General features: G+C 40.2%; 1 protein-coding gene and 1 pseudogene across 7 annotated transcripts in view; one reads left to right on the top strand and one right to left on the bottom strand.

Moving 5' to 3' along the window:
* The window catches only part of CDC14A (cell division cycle 14A), a 133,471-nt gene that overhangs the window by 11,493 nt on the left and 99,486 nt on the right, over positions 1 to 22,492 (bottom strand). For 4 of the 7 annotated variants that reach the window (XM_015595556.2, XM_025052223.1, XM_025052221.1 and 1 more), the window contains 5 exons: positions 16,181 to 16,340; positions 10,918 to 11,033; positions 9,118 to 9,165; positions 6,978 to 7,103; positions 5,835 to 6,294 (listed from right to left, as the gene is read on the bottom strand). In XM_015595556.2, the coding sequence (XP_015451042.1) occupies positions 5,850 to 6,294; positions 6,978 to 7,103; positions 9,118 to 9,165; positions 10,918 to 11,033; positions 16,181 to 16,340 (895 nt within the window). In that variant the 3' untranslated portion in view covers positions 5,835 to 5,849. Of the gene's footprint in view, positions 1 to 5,772; positions 6,295 to 6,977; positions 7,104 to 9,117; positions 9,166 to 10,917; positions 11,034 to 14,945; positions 15,052 to 16,180; positions 16,341 to 22,492 lie in introns of those variants that run through there. The other 3 variants (XM_015595555.2, XM_006919565.3, XM_025052222.1) reach the window with 3 other exon arrangements.
* On the top strand, positions 18,928 to 19,046 carry LOC112469119 (annotated as a pseudogene).

The raw sequence follows: 22,492 nt of genomic DNA, 5'->3' as shown, positions 1-22,492 counted from the left end.
ACATATAAAATTAGCCTGATGCTAGAACATGGAAGAATTTATCCTATTCACAGGCTACCAAGGTTGTTCTGACACTGGTCAAATTTGAGATGGAGAACTCATCTACAGAGTCTTCTTAGCCAAAGAGCAGACTAGACGGCTGGGTAGAAAAATGGCTCTAACCACTGGTACAGGGAACTGTGTTTAAGGCAATTTCAACTGTGGCATAAAGGAGAATAGTAAGGTAAAGTAATAAGTACACAACATTTCATTTCAATTTTCCTTTCAACTTTAAACTAAATGCATATTTTTATTCCTTTCTGGGTCTAGTACTGTGTTAGCAACTATAAAAGAACTTTATGAAATGTCTGCAAAAGGAAAGTTGAAAATTTGGAGACAAGTCTCATATATATGGATAATATGTAAACAAGTGTAATAGCAACATTACATACTGATAAAATAAAGTACTAAATATTCATCACGGATAGGAAGAGAGGTTAAAAAAGAAAACGATGGTTGGGTTCAATTTCTTGAGGAAAGCTTCAGAGAGTAGATGGAAATTAATGTCTTTAAAGATGAGAAATTGATGAAGAGGGCAGGGCGAGAAGAACATATTCAGAGGAGAGAATGAGAAAACCTATGTCCAGGGACAAGCCGAGTAAACGAGATACAAAGATACAATAAGGGGAACAGAGTACAGAGGGCCTGAAAGCTCAGGAAAGGAATTCAGTTAATGTCCTAGCTTTAGGGGCTCACTAGTCTCTTTCAAACAGGGTACTAAGATGTTGAGATCAGTATCTGCTCTCTGGCAATGCTTTAAAGCAGGAGTTAGCAAACTACAGTCCAGGGCCAAATCCAGCCTGTCCCTGTTCTTGTCACTGGACCACCATTTGTTTACATATTGAGTTGAACAGTTGGGACACAAAGCCAAAAATATTTACTATCTGGTCCTTTACAGAAAGAGTTTTTGATTCTATTCTAAAGTATGAATTAAGAGACCAAGTTAGGAAAATCGTCTGTGAGGCTAACATAACAAAGAAGATGAGAAAGCAGAATAGAGCAGAATGGAAACTTCCAAGAGACAATGAATGGCATCACTGCTATAACCTGCTACGTCGCCACAAGACTACCCCCGCGAGCATTTGAAGAGCGATATGTAAGAGTGGATAACAAAGCTTACTGTAAGCTACCACTTAATGTTTTTGAACAAAAAGGATTTTAACGGGTGATACTCAAAACAGCTTTCAGAAGAATCTTGTTACAGGACGGCTTATCATATTTTTATGTCTATACCCGTTACAGGTGAATACAATAAAAGCTTGCTCTAAGACAGCTTCCATAAAACAATGATTAATGTGACCCCTGACACAGAAGCAACAAAAAATTCTTGGTAACCAACCTGACTATATTTTTTTTTAAGTAACAACGCTCATTATTTTACAACCCCTCATATTCAAACGCTGTAAAAAGGGTATTTACTAAGGACCATAACTTTTCCCTGAACAGTTCAGTTTCCATCTACAAAAAATAAATTTAATAAAAATATAGTAGAGCAATTGATCATATATGATTACTTAATAGTACAGATACGATTGTGTGTATTAAAACACAGAATAATCGTTGAATAAGCATAGCATTTACCTAAGGACACCTGTTAAGGTAGGGACTGGGGAGAGCAGACAGGGCTCAGACCCACCTCTCTGCCTTCAGGTTCTACTCAGAGCTCATTCACACAACTACCAGAATTATCCCCATCAAATCAGAACTGATCAAGTCATCCCTGCTTACACAGTTTGCCTTCGGCCTAACTTTCCAGCCTTACCTTAAGCACCCCCTTCTCCCCCAGCCTGAGCTACACTGGAATACTCATTGCTCATAAAACAACAGTAACAATTACTCAGCACTGTCTATAAGCACCGTGATTCCTGCTTACACAGTTTGCCTTCGGCCTAACTTTCCAGCCTTACCTTAAGGTCACCCCCTTCCCCCAGCCTGAGCTACACTGGAATACTCATTGCTCATAAAACAACAGTAACAATTACTCAGCACTGTCTATAAGCACCGAGTAATCTACTTAAGGTTTATCTCAATTAAGCATCACAACTACCCTATTACATAGATATTATCATCCTTACCAAATAAGTTTAGGGCCCCACAGGCACACAAACCCCTTTCAAAGTAGTCAGGTGTTTGTTTAAAATTTACAAAGTATTTTATATTCTTTATCTTAAATAGGTCCCACCAAGTTGTATAAGCTTCAGGATGCACAAAACTCGTATCTGCCCCCTAATTATTATTTCCATTATTATTCCCATTTCTGAGAGGTTAAATAACTTGCCAAAGTACTTGCCACAAGGACGTGGCAGAGACAGGATCTGAACTCAGGTCTACCTGTCTTCAGAACCTGAGAAATTAACTACAGTACTAAGACTGTCCCTTTGTTCTTGCTGTTATTGAAACGGCCATTCCTCCACTTCTTATTTTCATCACTAGGTTCCTAGCAGTCTCCTATTTACCCTCCAAAGTCCAACTAAAATGTTATGCCTTCCGCACACTTTCCCTGACCCTTCCTGGCAAAATGAAGTATCCCTTAGGTCTCCCTCTATTTTAAACACCTACATGGTCTATACATGACATAACATAATCAAAAGAACATGCTTTTTTGGAGTCAAACTAACCTAGGTTCAAATGATGTTGTGCTACATATTTGTACCATCAGGAGCAACACAATTAACCTCTCGAATGCTCAAGTTATTTATCTTTAAAATGGAAGCAATGATTCTTACCACATTCGTTCATGTAACTATCCATCCAAGAAATACTTCGTGAGTGCCAACTATGTGCTAGGCACAGAGCATACCACTGTAAAAACCAGAGGCATCATCCCTGCCCGCACAGCACTGCCAGTCTAGTGGAGGCTACAGACAAGTGAACAGATGATTAAAATGCAGAGAGCGAAGAGGCTGTAATTAAGACCAAGGCAGGGTGTAAGAAGAGCATAAGGGAGAAGCACCCTGACCTAACTTAGGCCTGTGGAGTCAGGTAAGGACAACGTAGGTGAATACAATTCAGTGGAAACTTTCTTAAAAATAAAATACATCAAATATTCAAGACAGATCCCTCAAGTAATTTCAATTTAATAAAATACTTCCACCCTACCCACGCCATAATCACACGTCCCTCATTTCTAAGCATTTGAAAACTCTGACAGTCAGAGGACGAACACTGATTTTTTTACAGTAAGTGGGTCAATAAAAATGAAACTTTGCACATTGTACTGGGCAGGACAAACCTCAACACTGGCTGAAGCCACCAAATAAATAAAAATAGGATCTGTTTCTCAGTGTTTTGTCACAGCCATAAGGATTACTTAACATTTGTTCTTATTTTCTGTGTTAAAGCATTTAATGACAGAACAAGGAAATCACTTTCATATTTTTCTGGGGGCTGAACTGCCACAGAGAGTGAGAGCAAATGAAGCTTTCAAAAGCGATGCTAATTGCAGCTTTTAAAATATTAGACTCCCTCTGAACACCCATCACCTTCCATCCCCTAGGAGTTTCTGGGTCTTTCTTAAAGGTACTGGGAGGATATTGCCACATAGACTTCCTTTACTACCTAAGGATTTTAAAACATTTTTGCTGAGTGATTTATTCCTAGGTCTCCAAGAGTCTCATGTCTCACATCTTCAGAAGAGTTGGAAAGAAGCATCATCTTATTTAGACAAGAAACCCACAACAATTAGAAAAGCTGCACTGGACCAACAGAAAAAAGCTCACAACGTCCTACTTTACGACATATAAAATGGGAATTTCCAACTTAATTTAGACTTTCTGTCAGCAAACCAGCAGGGGTAGGACTTGGAGATTTCCCTTTTGAAAAAAAATAAAAAAATACAGAGGCTTTTTTTTTAGGCAAAGATAAAGGAGGGAAAGTTGGCTATGAGAGACTTGCTACTGCTTCCTGGGAGGATGAGAGAAAGAAAAATGTTATCGTGCTGGCGGTTCTATTTATAAACGCTTTGTCTTTACAATAAAATGACAAAGTTAAGAGGGAAAAGGGGGAACAGCAGCAGCTGCCCACACGAACTATTACTTTAAATTTAATTATTGGAAAATTACTCTATTTAGGCCAGAAGGGGGATGAGGAGGAGGAGAGGTGAAGAAAAGAAAATATGGAATGAAACTAAAATTAAGTGATATAAACAGAGAGTGGGGAGGGAAATCAACAGTCATCTAAAGAATGCCCCTATGCTTCCACTAGCAGAGGAAAACTGAGACCTAGAAAAAGCAGAATGTTATTCTTGTCAAGCTACCAGGGCTTCTGGAACTCAGCTATAAATGTGGATTACACAAAACATCTAGCCATGAAATCTGCAAGATATTTAAATGTGTATAGATCTATATGCCTAACGCTTTCTCTGAAAATGTACACTTTAGTCTAAAAAAGAAGCTGACCCATAATCTGATATGAAAATATTGACTGAACTCAATTCCTGCTATGAAGTATATGACCTGTGAACCTAGTTATGAAAATGTAAATACACTACGAATTTCCATCTAACCCTTAGTTACTAGGATTTACGTTTTACTGACACACATACACCCATAACATGGTAGGAGTAGAGTCATATTAAGGGGTGGGATAGGCTGGCAACTGCCTGAGACCCTAATCTACAGGCATCTAGAAACATTTAAAAACATCACTGGTAATAAAATCAGATAGGAAAAATTATATGTGCCACAGAGGACTGTATGTGGATAGAGGGTGGAAAAAAACTTTGAAAAGAGGCCTGAGGTAGAGATGGGAGCCATGATGAGTCCAAGCAAAACACAAACACACACATACACAAACACACGTGTTGGAAAAGTGGATTCTAATCTGCCACCTGAGGAAAATGGGTCCCATTAACTGTCACCCACGGGCTATCGCTTTGCTGAGTGGGCCATGAGACACACGGCCACCAGCCCTTCCCCTCCTCCTTCTCCCCTGAAGAAATCAGCCTCGCCCTGGACAACGGTGGAGGAAATGTGTGAATAAGTGGGCACAGCCTTCCCAGGACACCAGCAGTTGCTTGAGCCCTCGGCGAAATCACCGTGCACATAACATTGATTCACATTTCCTTCCTTTTTTGTCCTCAAATCAAAACTCACATTCTCGAAGATCTCAATTGCCTTCGAAGCAATCAAAATACGTCATTAAAGTAATTCACAGTAGAGGGTGAACCAACAGATCTTACCCTAACAAGGATCACTGGTAACTAAACAGTAGGCTTGAGAACCTAAATAAAGAGCTCAAGAGTAAAATGTGCTAGAACTTTCATCCCGTCTCTAGGGGAGTGAAGACTTCTTCCCCTCCCCCGGTATCCCAGGTCCCTCCCATAAGACTTCTCTATAAACACTTTCCATGTGCCACTAAATTAAGTCTGGGTCAGTTCCCTGCAGGAGGTGACACATTCAAGGGCCAAATGGTTACGACTAAGAAGATGCTGTTCACTCAGCACCTTCCACATTTAAATACTCCGAAAATTCACTCGCTAATACGTGATGTGGAATAAGCCAAAATCCCTGATCGCACCGCACCCAGAGCAAACACTGCCTGCTGTGGGAATCAGCTCCCGGCTGCGCGCCAGACACGCGCTGTAATGCAGTGATTCGAAAACTGAACTGAGAAGTAACTTAAGTCAACAGTGTCCGTGATGAAGTGGATGCAAGCTGTTTCCCTTTTAAACAGAAAACGATTAAAAAGGAGTGAGGGGAGGACAAGAAAAAGAAGAAGGAAACCCCGGTGGAAACTCGGTGTTTACTTGAAGAAGAGCCAGCGGGACGGGCGTGCACAGACAGTTTCACGGCACGGCGGGAAGGCACCCATCAGAAGGCTTCCTTGGCGCTATTAAATTTCTTTGGTGGCAGCCTCGGTGGGGAAGGCGAGGCACAAAAGTTGCCTTCAGGGTTTTGAGGGCCAAGAGGTGGTGTCTGCGAACTTACAGGGATGGACCGGCTCAGGAATCGGGCTGAGGAGGAAGAAAGGCCGGCGTAGGAGGGCCGGAGGACGGTGGCCTGCTCCTCCGACTTGGCGCCCAGGGGGCCCGGCTGGCTGCTCAGGGTGCTCCCGCTGCTGCTGCTTCGGCTGTACTGGTTGTTGTTGAGCTCAGGGTAGTTTCTGGCAGGCGGCTGCGAGCTGCCATTCAAGAGGTTGGTGAACGGGCTGGCCACGAAACCCGCCTTGGAGGACGAGGTCTTCTTGCTCTCTGGGTCATCTGCAGCAGCGTTCAAGTTCCCTAGAGAATTGGCTAGCCGGGAGTTTATGGAAAAGCTGAATGGAAAACACAGTGAGGGGGAGAAACAGACAACGATGGATACGCACGCAGAGTCTGTGTCAATAAAACACATAATCACGACGACAGGGGGATGTGATGAAGACAGTTCTGATCAATGCAGAGGGTGACAATGGCTTCCTGATCACTCTCGGTAATACTACAATATGTGCCTTTAGTTAGACATGTTAACTTCCTCTGTCATCAGGGAGTTAAGACGCACGAAGCTGGCTAAAACACTCTGAAACACCGTGAGTGTCTGGGGTTCTACTGGTCCCGAGGCACGAAGTCAATGGAAAGGGCTATGTGAGCGGAGAGTAAAAAGCAAACTTAAATATATGTGATCATATGGCTACATGAAACATCCCTGTCCGTTGGTTCTGCCCATACGCATCAGGGGATAAATGACAATAACATGCATCAACAGTGTGTGCAGCTGAACTCCGTCTTCGGGATCACGGTGGGCAAGCCAGAAAAGGGATGCCACCCAGCATTCCCTCCATGGCCTCGTCTCCCACAATTCCAGATAGGGACAGAAGCCCAGGACGGCACAGCACCTTCTGCGGTTTCTCCCCGTCCCCACCCCAGTTTGCTCCTCTGACGAACTTCAGCCAAACTCACTGTCTGCTCCTGATGTCCTTTACCTCGCACCAGCACCTCGGGACAGGGAGAGAAGATTTACCTTCTCACGCCAGCGCCACCAGAGGACAAAGAGCCTCTGTTTATCCTCTTGGCCGTCACTGAAGGGGACGAAGCTGCTTTCGCGGTCTTCAAAGTAGATGCAGATCCTTGTGGGGAAGAACTCAATCTTCGTGGAGAAAAATGGACAAAGTATCACACAAAAGCTGTGTTACCTTGACATTCAGCAAATTGATGAGGACAAGATAAACTAATACACATTAACGAGATCCTGGCAGGTCCCAAGAGCAGCGACCGCAGCAGGAGCCAGCACTAAGGAGGCGCTCGCTCTGTGTCAGGCGCTCGCTCTGTCAGGCGCTTCTAAGACCCCCGCAGACATTACCTCTGCTCATGCCACGAGGGAGCTAAGATCTCAGTTCCCACCTGGCAAGTGAGGAAACACACAATGGGAAAATTCCTCGTCCAAAGTCCTGAGTGAGCACGTGGCAAAGCTGGGATTCAAGTTCAGGAGCCAACGTCCTACTCTTAACCACGATCCCATCATCCTTCATCACTTCCTGTCCTTGCCGCTGACAGTCATTCTTCACACATCCTTAGATTCTATTGCTTTATATTTTTAATCTATATCTCCTTTCCACTCAGCAACTGTCCTAGCATCATTTCTTAGCAACTGTCCTAGCATCATTTCTTAGCATCTTTTAATCTTATTCTTTAAAATTCTTATTCCTACAATTTCAAGCCTCCTGCAAAATCTAAACTATCAAATCATGTCGTTTCACTGTTTAAAACATTTAATCTTTCCTCGGTGCCTAGACAGCCTAAAACTCTTTGGCTTGGCTTATAAAACCCTCCAACAGCTGGTGTTTGCCTCTTTGAGCAGGCCCAACTAGCCACACTTTACCTCTGGACACTTGTCCTCCAGCTACAAAAATGCCCTGAGTCACTGCCTGTTCTGCATCACACCTTGGTCCAGTCTGTATGTGCTCTTTTTCCATCTTCCCTCCTCCCCTCCCCTCCACCTCTTCCGCCTCCATCTGACTCACTCCTACTGCTTATCTTTTTAGTGGCCACATCACCTATTACCTCTTAAAGCAATGAGCCTTCACTGAATTCCCAGGCATCCTGTTTCATCATATTTTCATAGTAAATCACAGCTTTTACATCTTATTTCATACTATCTGATATTTGTCTATTTCCCTTGACATAAGCTCCACTGGCAGCAAAGAATTTCTCTCATTTCAATTCCCAGGGGCTGGCACAAGTGCCAGACTCAGAAGGTTTTCAATAAATGTTTACCGAATGAACAAAAAGAGGGAAATTGACTCAAATCTGGATAGCCCAGGCCAAGTCATGGTTTAAATACCAATTCTGTTTGTCCTCAACAAGTCATTTAATGTAGCTGACCCTTGTTTTGCTATCTGCTATAGAAAAGCTTATTTACTTGTAGACTCTTTCCTTCATCCTCCTCCTTCCAAATAGCAGTTAGACATGGTTTGCCTCTAACACAAAAAGGGAGTAGTATGAGGAAGTAGCTCAAGCTTCTGGAGAAGTCTGGGCCCTCTCAGAACCACCCCCTCTACACAGCCCTAAAACCTGGGTCTGAAAGAGAAGAAAGGTGAGGCGTGCCTCATCTTTTCCTCCCTATCTCATCAACGGTTTTGGTCAAACATTTCTACTGCCCTCACTAAGCCCTCTACCAGACCCTGGCACCACTGGTGACCTGATACTAACACGGTGTGTTCAGGGGACATTTTTTCCACAGGAAAATACTTATGTTTCCTCTTCAAACTGAGGATCGGGGGAGGGGGAACTAGAAAATAGGGGAACAAATACATGTGAAAAAAGGAGTAAGGAGGAATAATAGAAATGTTAACAATTCGAGGCAAAAAATCTATCACTGGATTGAAAGGGATGTTACAGAGCAAATGTGATTTACCAGAGACCCCACAGGGCGGTGGAGGCACAGAGCTCGCTCGCATCACGAGCCCAGCCACACAGCCTCGTGGGCACCTCAGGAAAACGAAAATCCTTTTCACGGTGAGCATTAAAAATAAAGTATATTGGAACAATGTGGAATGGAAAGGCAGGAGTGTGCAGTTTACTCTCGTCAGTTTAAGGGTTGGGCAACCTAAAAGGTAGCACTTATTTACAAGCTACTAGAAAGCGAACCCCGGTAACAGTACCTGAAAGGCTGGGACGCTGCTCTCGGGTGTCCTTTGATATCATCCAACCTACAAAAATCAGAGACAAAGGGCTCAGGGATCACCAGGGGCGCACGTTTCAGCAAAGACTGAAAGACAATATCGTACAGAATCAGACCTGTAAAATTATTAAAGTGGTAAAAGGGAGAACCTTGCAAAGGATATTCTGATTTATTCACTTGATCAAATAAATCCTAGAACCAGCAGGAAATCAATTTTAGTCATTTTGCTTCATCTTGAATTTCACTTATAACAACTCGTTTTTTAATCACAAGGTGGTATCGCATCCACTCCAAATAAAAAACGTCTGATGACAGTACTATGATGCTGTTAAGAAAAGCTAAACTTCAAAAAAATGAGAAAATTTCTGAAAATGAAGGAAAAAAAAAAACAGAAAAACCATATTGAATGAGCCTCCTAAAATCTGTGTACTAGAAATTCTCTCACTTCTTTTCCCTATTTATTTTCCAAGTTATATTCCAATTTATCCTTTCTTCCCCCTTATTTCTTAAGAATCCAATATAAGTGTTTAAAACGAATGTTAATCAACATAAAGCAATTTCTTAGAGTTCCAAGGAGAAAAAATGGTGAATAAAAGAGGTCAGCAATCTGGAGGAACCTTGCACTGGCTCGGGCCACCTGACTGATGAAAAGAGGGCAGAGGGACAGTGCCGGCTTCGCGCATCAGCTCCTCTTAACTCTCTCGCACTGGGGAGTGATCTAACCTCTTCAGTCTCAAGCGACCAACCCAGACACCTTCTGTGTCAACTGAAGTCAATCCGAACATCCAAACCAAGCAGCTAACCTGGCTCCTGGCCCACAGCCGCTGCTCAGTAAATGGTACTCGCCTCGATTTTGGCGTGGTGGTGATCACTAAGCACCAGGCTTGCTAGCTCATCTTCACATCTTACTACAGAAAACAACTTTGAGCTGTGTGACCCTTTCCTCCCCAGGTCAGGAAACCAGCCCGCAGAGCACAGGCAGAGGTGTGCCCAGACCCACTCTGACTTAAGTGTTACAATTCTCCCAGAAAGCACGAGAAAACTCCCTGGGAGTCTGACATTTACCACACTGGCAAAATATTCTTCCTCTTATGTATGACTCTCACTTAAAAGTCAAAGAAAAGTTGCTGTTTCCCATTATATTCCTTTGCGGACTCGCCGTGCCATATATTACAATAAAGACTTAATGCTATTTACAGATTTTTGCACCTACGTTGATCCTAAAGCCTTTTTTAACCTAATCTGAACTATCAGCGGGTTTTCAATGTTGTGGTCAGAAGTCAAGTCCCATCAGTTGATTCTGATGAGTCATTTCAGACCAAATCAAGATGGTTGATAACTTCACAGGCATAGGTGAGGACTGCTTATTCAATTTTCAAAATCCGAAGGTAAGGCTAAGGAGCTAGACACCCCAAAGCTTTTCTGCACACTCCTGATGTCAACAAAAGCCTCAGGCACACCTGTGAAGATTCGTCATGAGACCGGAAACCCACACGCAGGAGAAGAGTGGAATTCCGAAAGGAGTTTGGGACAGAAAACAAATTGCTCAGCAGTTTAAGGTGGAATTTCCAAGATTCAGATAGATGCAGCCATTGCTTTCAATGAGCTTCTAAAACTTAGCCATTCCCCACAGGGCCGACACCAAACAACACAAAAGAGCGATAAGCCAGAAAGCAAGAGGTAAAACGGTACTTACATACTGATAATCAAAAGAGAGGGTTAAACATTCTATCCACACATGGAAGCACAACACAAAGGTAGAAGTTTAAAATAGATCTACCTAAACGCAGAAGAGGGTGAGGAGCGAGGCTGCCTCTGACTTTTTAAGGCACGTAGTTTGTCTCCCTGGGTTATGCTATTTTTCATTTCCACGTCTTCATCCTCTTCTAAATTATTCTGGAAAAGAAACGCATGTTCCATAGAAAGGTCATTATGAAGAATTTGGCTTTACATAGATTTCTTTGTAAGTACAGATTATCTCCGTATATATATTTTATATAGATTATCTTAATCGCTTTACTGCACTATGAATTCAGCATTGTCCACATATATACTAAAGAATGCTAACGGGAATATAAAGTCCAGCGTAGGAAATATAGTCAATAATATTGCAGTAACTATGTATAGTGCCAGGAGGGTCTAAGACTTATCGGGGTGATCGCTTTGTAAGTTATATAAATGTCTAATCACTATGTTGTACACTTGAAACTAATATAATATTGTATGTCAACTGTAACTGAAAAAATAAAATCATTAAACAAAAAGAATGATCAACTATTCACTAATTACTATACTGGTCAACTTCCAAATCAAAGAAGCATGAGCATGGATGTGGTAGAATTTAAAAGGGGCTATTTGTTACAATGAACCACAACCAAAGAGACTCTTCTACAGACAAAATCAGGCTTTGGAATATAGCTCGGACACAGATAAGTGTCTGACTCAACAGATACAGTACAAATATATTTCCAGAAACTATCAGGATACATCGGAGCAAATTCTATAACTTGTTTACGAAAATGAAAGATAAAAGAATTCAGGATATCAATATAGTAACTATTAACATCACTTAACTCCTTTAACTCCAGAAGGAGTTAAAGCTTATGAGACAGGGAAAGTGAGTTTTCTGCTGAAATAAGTCTTATAGTTTGAAAAACATGTAAGTAAGTGCCATACTAGGTCTTTTCACACATCAGCTCACATTTAATTCTCACAACCTGGGAGGGGGCTGGGGGTGGGGCGTAATCCTTAAAGATAAAAAAAAGTGTTGGCGGAAGTCGAGAACACGGCCTGGGCTCCCCCAAACACTTAGTGACAGAGCGATAATTTTAAAATCAGATTTCGTGTCCTCAAATGCAAACTTCTTCCTAAAATATACGCCACAGCACACTAACATTGCACCAGTAAAGATTGTATTTTGACCATTTCCTCACCTGAAAAAAATTAAAAGGCTTGAATTTGCTAAGATCCCATCTCGCCGTAACAGTCACCTACCTCCTCTCCCCTCTTGAAATCGAGAACTCTTATTTGATGAAGAATATACAGAAGTATACTTCCCTCGGTCACATTCTAGTCATTTCTAACAGTCACTCCTGAAATAAAGTATCTCTTCACTCCCTGCCACCTATATTGGGGTCCATGGATACATCCCAGGCTCAGCAGGCATGTCCTGGGTAAAGGACTACACCTCATTACTACAGCTCTGAGTATGAAAAAGAAAAAAAGACAAACAAAGCAAATAGGTGTAGGAAAGAAAAAAAAATGACGACGAAAGCTTCCAAGTAGAGGCAATCATCCCTGAGCTGAGCCTTAAAGAATTGGCCCAAGTGAAGTAGGCCAAGATCACAGGAAGGGTCACGCTGGCCAGGAACAGCAGTCACGGGATTGTGGAGGCTTAAAGCCAGAGGCTTCTCTGACTGTCTGTAAGTCTCTCAGAGAGGCTGAGCATCAGTGCTCTTTTTCTGTTGGTTCCCAGCCTGCTCTACATTAAGGCAGAAAAATGAGAGCAAACTAAAATATACAAAGTGCCATTTTTAAAGATGTACTCGTTTATGAATGATGGTCTTCTAAACAAATAATAGTGTAAAGTATGAAGACTTCTTTTTTTCCACCAGTTGTTCTCTCTATATAGGTAAGATGGAAACTAAAATAAAATAAATGTAATTGTGTTCATGGATTTCACTTGGATAAAGTAATTCCTGACCAACACATTACTAAAATGGTGACAGAGTAAGCTATTGGAGAGGCCATGAGTGTGCCATTAAGAAAAGAAATATTAGATAAAATATAGCATACTAGGGAATAAAAATGGAAGAGTTATAATAGAAAAAATGACATAAAAGGAGAGTTTGAAATAGAAATGAGTAAAAATAGAAATTAAGGGATTGAAAGAAAAAGATGAAAATGGAATTTTTAGCAGATTTAAATGATTTGGCTAGGAAGGGTGGATGGGACATCTCCAAAGTTCTTTTCTGCTCTCAGATGTTGAATCTACAAGATGTAAAATTTGCAGAAAGGCAAAGATGTCATCTTCATAAAATGCTGCTTCTGATCAATAAAAAGGTAGGACTTATCAGAGCGCCCCAAATCCGTCCTTGCTGCCACTGGTTCAGACCTTTACCACCTGGAGCGCTGCCCCATTGCCACCTCCCTGGCCTTCCCCTCCCGGCTGCACAGACCCCAGCGCACCTTCCACACCACAGCTGGAGTGATGTCCCCAAGCTGTGGCTCTGTGCCCTGTCACTCCCCTGTCTAAAAGACTCAGGCGGGTCCCGGCAGCATTCAGATTGGAGCTGGAATGCTGAGTGGTCCTAAGAGTGGGGAAAAGATGCTTAAAAGCGGAGCCTTAGACATTTAATTTCTACCTCACAGATTTTCCAAGGTGTACCCCGCTCATGAGCATTTGATGTAAAACAGTAAATGATTTGTAAATCAATGATGTCATTAAAATACTACATCCTTATTTACCTGATGCCCATTTATGTAAACTTGGCTGAACGTTAGCAGCGTATTTCACAGTGTCTAGCCTAGCACTAAAGACCAGGCTCAATAAAGGTAAAGCCTCTGTTTTAAAAAGATTTCTCATACTTCTAAGTGGGCAAAGATAATTCATTAAAGCCACAGCCTAGTCCATTACTATGGCCAGAATCACTCTGGTTGATAATTTTGGTTATTTTCTTTCACCCACCTCCTAAGCATTAAAAACTATATTTTCAAACTCTCCACATCAGTAATTACAGAGCTTCCTAATTCTCAATCACAGGAAAATTCCCATAGGCCTAGAAATCAAAAGATAATTTAGTATCTCTACTTTGAATCTGACTTAACTTTACAACATAAAAAAGCAACCTCTAGAAGAATATTACCTTTTTGCAGTTTCTTTATGTCCAAACTCAATAAATCCAGAATTTCCATGGGCTTCTATCCTGAATGCTGGTAAGGAACTCGAAACACAGTAAAAGCCTACAGCATTCTCAACTTATTTTCCCAGTTGGAATTTACACAAACTATAAAGATATCATTAACCCTATTACTTTCACTTTTGAGCAAACTAACTCCCCACATTCATGTCATGTTCTAGCGTCAACACCAGATAAGCATAGCAAGAAAAGAACTTAGAAGAGTTACTTGCACAAAGCATCGCCTAACTGTGAAGTGATCCGAAACCCATATACATGTCGCTGTTTAAAATCTTAACCGTTCCATCATTCTCTGGTATTTCCAAATTCTTTTATTTCTGTCTTCTAATTTCAAAAATAATAGCACTTCTAAACGGCTAGAACTAAAGTAATTATTTGGTGGTATGGGAAATAGGGAGGAGGAGGTAAAACACCCAACAACTGAATATATGCTCAATTTCAAACTGACTGACTTTAAATTTCAAACAATTGGGATCTAAAAAAAGTATGGGAATGAACTACCAGAAGTTAATTTAATACAGATTATGATATAGAAAGACATTAGGTTCCTATAAGATAAATCCTTCTCGGATAAATGGGTAAATTTTATATGTGTCTTTTCAGAGGTCATAACTCAAATCCCTATTTACTCGAATTCAACCTGGAAAGGAAAAGCTGACCAGAGCAGGAAAAGTGTTCTTACTTATGAGCTCTATTATCACATTAAAGTGTCAGTTCAGATCCTTTTTGTTTGCTTCAAACAGGCCAGACTACAACACAGAGACAAGAAAATATCAACAAAGGCCCTGAACATCAACATGACCTTGGCTAAGATTTACATTTTGTCGGAACCCATGACTCAAATAAGTAAACTTAGCCCCTTCATGAGTGGCTGTCATGGAGAACATACCACGAGGTTGAAAAATCAGTTCTGCAGTCCCCATCCTTTGTCCTTGAAGAAAATGCATTCTTCTTATCTTCAAGTCACTCTGGTTATCTTTCTTGGTGAAAGAAACCTGTTTGAGATGCCAACTGTTGACCTAAGAGAGCCATGAGGCATTCTTTCCATTTTGGGTTCCTTAAAGGCTAAGCCTGAGCCACAGCATTTTCTTCCAGGCCCTTGTCCAGATCCAATGGGCCACTGTCTAACAGAACATAAATCTATATTTGCTGCTTAAATATTTTTAATAGTTTTTTTTTTTTTTTGCTCCTTTAGGAACATAAAAATACAAATATAAACCAGGTACTTAGCTTCACCTCAAGGCATACTCAGGTACAAAGAGCTAAACTAAGAGTTAGAGTCCCAGTTCTCAAAGTGGTCCCACTACTAAACAACTCTGCTTGGGCAAGTCACAAATTTTGTAAGGCCCCAGTTTCTGATCCGTACAAGAAGACAACTAGAACAAATGACTTCAAGGTAGCTCCTAGCTCTAGAAATGCCCCAACCCTAATTCTTAGTAAATCACTTCCATTTTTATTCAGAGGGTGTTGGGTGTAATAGAAAAAAAAACATGGATTTGGAATCAGAGAGACATGGACTGACTCATGTTTCTAACCCTGAGGTTAGAACTTCTCTGATATTCAATTTCTTTACTATAGAATAGAGCTAATATTGCCTGAATATCACCAGGTAATTATAAAGGTTCAATCAGACAATGTATGTCAGCTGTTGAAAATGGTTTGCTTATAATAGTGCCTCAACAAAAAAAGTTTCTCCTAGTTATGTTTTTCAACACTGGACTTACTTTAGAAATCACTACGAATTTGAGGATTTCAGTGTACCACTTGTGATGTGATATGTACTATTTCTTCAATTGTCACATTAAAATTTTTCTTCTTGATATCTATTACCATGTTCAAGTAAAAAGTTTGCTTCTTGATTTCCTTTTTGTAAATATTCTCCAAACTACAGTAGTCCCCTTTAGAATTGTTCTCCTTAAATTACAGCTTTCTTCTTTTTTAAGGATAATCACTTTCTTCGCTCTGATTCCTGCTTTATAAGTGGATGACTCCACACCTAAAATGTTGGTGTTCTCATCATCTCAGAGAAGAGATATGGCTGTTATATGTTGTTCAACTGGGAAACAAACAAATGTAGAACATAAGTCTTAAAGAGCCAAGATAATCATCCTGGGGAAAACTCACCTCTCCAAATCTCTCCACATTTTGTATTTTAGATAAGTTTCCACCAATAGACATATCATCCAAGCTAGAAAGAATTTTATTAATACTTCCTTCACTGGAGGGTCTACTTTTCAGTTTGGATCGGAAAATGTCTCCTTGGACCCATAATGAGGCTTGTTTTCTGTAAAAAAGGAGAGAAAATAAAATAATCTTTAAAATAAAGTACTATCATCTCAGAAGTATGATGTCCTGTTGACAAAAAGATTAGCAGATAAACATTTACAAATCCAAAGAGACAGATTGTGAGGTCTTAGAATTAAGTGAAATAGTCACTTTCTGAAGCCAAAATAAATTATATTGAAGTTCTATATAAAACACAAATAATCATCCTCCAATATATGTCTATATAGCCATAATGAGTTGACTATTAAAGTTCTCACTCAGATGCTTAGAACAAATTCCACAGCAATAAACATGGTGAACCCATTTGTCTTTTAAATATGAATTTGAAGTCTGTAAGATATTTCTCAAGTAGCAATTTGATTTCTCTGTAAAAACAGTTGGAGTGAGTTGGACTCAAAGATGTACGTGAAAGAACTTGAGTTAAATGGAGATATTGCCAAAAAAAGTATTAAACACCTAATTGTGTGTGGCACCATGTAAGGCCCTGAACTTGTAACTTTAGAAACCCACTCTTACAACCTGAAAGCAAGGCTTCTAGCCTCAATAGATGATCCTTTGGGAAAATAAGAAAATGTGTTTGAAGTTCATCTATAAGTATTATTCGATAAGGCACAATTACAACTGTTTTCAAGGTTATAAGAACTTGAAATACATAAGAAAAATGACAATCTGGGATTTCTATTTTTATTGATAGTGTCGCCTTCATACATTTAAAATAAATTACCCCATAGAATAGTTTTTGTTCCATGCTATACCAAACTGTACAGAATAAAATTTAACTAAAAACATCATAGTTCATCATAAGGAACATCGACATCCAATAAAATAATAGCATTATCAAGGAAATGATACCAATAAGAACATAGATTTCTTTTTTAAAGCAGCAGTAAAACCAAGTAATACTTTCTCTCAAAAGTTCCACATATTATAGAAAATTCAGGTTAAAATATGAGGGGGAAAACAAAACAAAAAAAAACAAAAAAACCTCCATGAACGGTATTACCTCATTGGGCCCTCAGGAAAGGAATCCATCCTTCCTTTTAAATAGTTTATTTTCAAATCAGAACTTTGTTTATAGTTAAATTCTGTTGGAAGTCTCGAAGAAAAGGTTAACTTTTAAATTACAGCAAAATTTTACATGTGTAATCCCTCCCAACAAGCAAATCTATATCCAGGAATTATCATCCTACAGAAATACAAACTTGTGTACACGATAAGAAAATGTTTGTTACAGCACTATTTGTAAAAGCAAAATAATGGACAACCAGCTTATTAAATTACAGTAGTTCCATTCTATGAAATATTATGTAGCCACTAAAAAATCTGGAATGAACCTATACGTGGTGACAAAAAAGAGTGCCCATGAAATAAAGCCTTCATAAATGCAAAGTATAAGTGACAGAGTGTGGAAAGTGTAATCCCATTTTTTTAAAAAAAGGAAAAAAATGTTACGATGTTAACAAAAAGTTCATAGTTATCTAAAAGAACCTGTACCAAAATATTATCTAGTTAGAAGAATGGTGACAATGGAAAGAAACATTCAATTTCGATTGTGTAATGTCTACAGTTTTATATTTTTAAAACGATGTGCCTCATTTGTTTTTGTAAAAAAAAAAAATCACAAGTGATTTAAAAATAAATAAGTAAGTAAGTAAATATCAAAGCAAAACAAAAGCTAGAGTAAGTATGAAAAGGAACCTTTAAAGTTGCTATCAAAGAAGACAGCAGGCAGCACATCGTTACACTGTTTTTACAAGAGATTGTAAAGAAGTACAAATTACTGATGGATGGTCACCGGGATGGATAGCACGGCAGAGGGAATGCAGTTAGCATCAATATGATGGTTAGGTGGAGGGCCAGGGGAGGGAGGGAGCAATTGGGGGGATCGTTTTATGAACTATATAGATGTCTAACCAATGTACTGTATACTTGAAACTAATTTAAGTAAATAATTTTTAAAAAAAAGAAATTGTATAAAGTACTTTCAGAAGTCAGCAGAATAAGTGTCAAAATGTTAATAGCAAGAGGTGCAACTGGATGGTTGGGAGGGGCTTTCTTTTTAAAAATATAATGTCCTACCTTACTTTCAAACAAAAGATGTTTTTTTCTTTTACCTTTTTTTTTTTTTTTTGCTCATTTTTCAAGTTTCCAAATAAAGCAGAAGGGAAAAAAGAAATACCTTTAGATTCGATTTCTGAGACAGCCAGTATAGAGGCTCTAGATAAAAAATACACTGTCCACATATAAGACTAACTTACCATTTCTAACGTTGTTCTAAAATTGAAACTACGATAAATTATTTTTAAGAAACTTCCAGCATGTTTCCAAACAGATTAAACTGAAAAACAAAAATCTGATGAATTTTTAAATATATGCGTAAAATAAAAATTCCAGAAATCTACGCATACCAAGTCGCTAGGGAGTATGGCAGTATCTGCTTTCTATGGTGGCAGATCTTTCTGCCTTTTGGGAGCAAACCACCCAGAGGAGCATTTCTGAGCTTAGGATATGTAAATTGGTGAGGTTTGCATAACCGCCAAGAGTCACATTGAACTTTCCTATACCAGCTGTAAAAATATGTATTCAGTCATGGCCATGCCACCCTGAACGTGTCCGATCTCATCTGACCTTGGAAGCTAAGCAGAGTCAGGCCTGGTTAGTACTTGGATGGGAGACCACTTTGGAATACCAGGTGCTGTAGGCATAAAATGTATGTGTATATATATGTACTTTACATATGTATATATATTTGTATTCAAAACAAACCCTTCTTAACTTTTTCTTCCTTTGTAGAAATCTTCATAAACCATTGAATACCCTCCCTGACGCTCTGCATCTTCAAAAATCTTGCTTTAATTTTTATTCCTCTGGACTTTTTCCACTTAATGCTACACCTAGCATAATTCTATCTGATGCTTGAATCATATATCCTTCCAATAGTAGTAAACAAATGGCATAGTCCTTGACATAGTATGAACAGCTCAAAAAATAACTATTAAATTCATAAATGAATGTCTTGGACCTCTGGTAAAAACTCCCACTGACAAAGAACTACAATTTCACAGAGAGAGAAAACTCAGCTCTGTCACAGATAGTGAGAAATTCAGATAAGTGAAACACACAGAAAGGACAGGGATGCAGATAGGACAAAATTCCTCAAGAAGTTCCCAGTTCAGCATGAGAAAAAAAAACAACTGATATCCAATATTAAAGCCTTGTGACCAAGATTTGCTTAGGACCCCAGGAGAAAGGACCCCTGAAGGAATCAGACAGAAATTCTCTGAGAAGTATCTAGAAAGATGAGTGGGACTTAGCCAGCAAAGAATATTCCCAAAACAAAGAAAACGATGTGGGCTTAGAGAAATAGTGACATCAAAGAACACAGCATGTTTTGAAAACTTGAGGTGGCTGAAGACAAAATGATATTAAAGAACACGGCATGTTTGGGAAAGTCAGCTGATGCTGCTGAAGCAGGGGACATATGAGAGGAGAAGGGGGCGGGAACCAGGTCACTATGGGCCCCCCCACCTCATGCTGCAGAGTTTAGATTTGATCTCAAAATTGAAAGGAAGACCATCTACGGGTCTTTAGAATAAAAACATGACATGGAAACAGAGGCAGAGAAGCTGGAGGGATCTAAGAGGCTAAACTGAAAAAAATTCCAATTCTAAAATGTCATGAAAAGTCTGATGGTGCTGCCAACCTAGAGATGAAAATTATGACCGACACCTCTCACTTGCTCAGTTTAAAAGGCTCCATCGGTCCCATCGCTGGAAAGACTTGATTTGAACCTGAACATTAGAGATGAACAGGTGCCGACGGGGACTTGTGAGTTGCTAAGCAATGCAGTAAGAACCCCGGTGCTTCTTAAGCAGCAGCAGCTCTTACACAAACACCTTCTTTATTGACAATAGAAACCACGTTGGGTTTTATTGTGGTGTCTATTACTCCTTGAAAGCCTCGTCTCAAACCAAAGTAAAACATGTATTTCTAAGTATTTAGCATTTAAAAATCAAATCCTATGACGCTAACACACTAGCTCAAAATAAATCCTCCAGTAATACAGCGCGTTTTCTAAGAGAGCGTGAAATTACTGACCCTCTGCCAAAAGAACCTGTGCTCTGAAACGACCGCTCGGGCCACAGCCTGAGGACCACCGACGTGCACTTTGAGCGGAAGGCAGACGCCCTGAAAGCCACGAAACAGCACAACGGTGTCCCTTTGGATGGCCGCCCCATGAACATTCAGCTTGTCACATCACAGGCTGACACACAGCGGGGACCCGCACAGAGTGTCAACAGAGGCGGGACAACTAGCAACCGCGGTTCTGGAGGGTTCGGCACTTGGAGAGGCGCCCGTGGAGGCAGCCGGGGCAGAGGCAGAGGCACCGGCAGGAGTTCAAAGCAGCAGCTTTCTGCAGCGGAGCTGGACGCCCCGCTGGATGCTTACGATGCCAGAATGGACACCAGCTAAGCAGACCCGGCAAGGAGCGGGGACCCCCTGGCGGGAGGGGGCGGCTGGCTGCGGCTGGCAGTGATCGGTCGTAGTGCATGGCTGCCTTCCTCAGCGTCCCAAACTCAGCAAAGAGCTCCTGAATATCTGCGTCGGACACTCCGAAATCCAGGTCGGACACCAGCAGTTTCTCACCTGTCTCCACGCCGGCACCACCCCCAAAGCCGCTGTCGAAAAGGTCATGTTGCCGCTTGTCAGGAAGTTGTTCCTGCTACCTAGAGCTTTGTTAAAAGAGGCAGCCAGTGTTGGGGTCACTGTTTTTGGCCAAGTCACGGTCCTGGGTCAAATTTGGGATAGCAGAGCCTGGGAAAATAACTAACTCGGTTTCAATACGAGCCCATTCAGAGTTAATTCTGATACTGAGCCTTCACCGGTCTTTTTAAAAATCTGCTTTTAGAATTCTCCCAAAGAAAGTCAAGTCAGTTGCATTGTTATAGATGCTTCTGGTTTTGAATTCAGAACACATGGCAGTTACTGCGTAGCATCTTCCGTTTGTAGCTGACCTCTCCTCCCTCACTTCCTTGAATCCAACTTCATCTTATCTCCACATCATTCTAAAGCTCCATCTACATCACTTCTTTCATCCTAAACACACATTTTTCCAGTATGACCCAACCTGATCACAGTGTCCATCTAAAGCCATCATTTGGTCATTTCGTACAGAAACCTAACCTACTTTCCAGTTTTACCTAGGCCTACTCTACGTGAGTTGAGCACCTGTATACCTGTCCTGTATACCTCCCATTATGGAAACAGAGGTAGTTCTGGGTTTAAAGAACTGGGCTAATGAAATAGTCTAACTTAATCTGAGATCAAAGGAAGGCAGACCAGAAAGTAGCACCCAAGATTCACGAGGAGGAAAGAGACAGGTATTCAAGGAGTTCACCCATACTTTGTACAAATGGAAGGTTTAATAGGGAGATGTTTACAAATAATTTATGAGAATGTCGGGGAAGGCTCCTGATTCTGTAACACACACGAAAATGTAGCTAGAAGGGAAAGAAATGGTTTAGGAAATTCCCAAAAAAGATTCAACTAGCTAATTCTAGTTTAGGTACAGAACCCCTCAAATCTGAATCCCACGTATCGTTGGTATCGTGCCAAAATACAAACTTTACAACTAAACCTACTGCATTATTGCTTACATTTTTTCACTTCTAACTCTTTTCGCGTGTTAAACAAAACAAAAAGCATTCAATCTTCTAACTTTAGTAATTGGCACGAGTATTTCAAGATAAATTTCTGATGCCACCATGGCCAAAAGTCTTCTATATACCTTCTTCTCAATGCCTAAACCCATATTAGAATTTTAATTTTGCTTAACCAATAGATTCAATGCCAGTTGACTGCCAAGTGGATCGAATGATACAACAGTAAATACTGAAAAGCAACTCCAAAGGTTTTAATAACTGAGTATTATTGCAAAATGTGACTCAAATAAATAGTGCAAACTTGAACCTATGCAATGTGCTTGATATTCTAATAAATATACCACAATATTGTCTAGTATTATTTTAAACTCTTGTTTACAATACTTCAGGTTTTAATTTTTGTATTTTAGGAATAGATTATTTAAAAATGTAATCCACTTTCCTTGACCTAATGCATGTATTTTAAAAAAAAAATTACAAAAGGAAA

This window comes from Pteropus alecto, unplaced genomic scaffold (genome assembly GCF_000325575.1).
Source record: "Pteropus alecto unplaced genomic scaffold, ASM32557v1 scaffold106, whole genome shotgun sequence".
NCBI classification, from domain to species: domain Eukaryota; kingdom Metazoa; phylum Chordata; class Mammalia; order Chiroptera; family Pteropodidae; genus Pteropus; species Pteropus alecto.
Note: the sequence above shows the minus strand (reverse complement) of the source record. Positions and strands in the feature narration are given on the sequence as shown.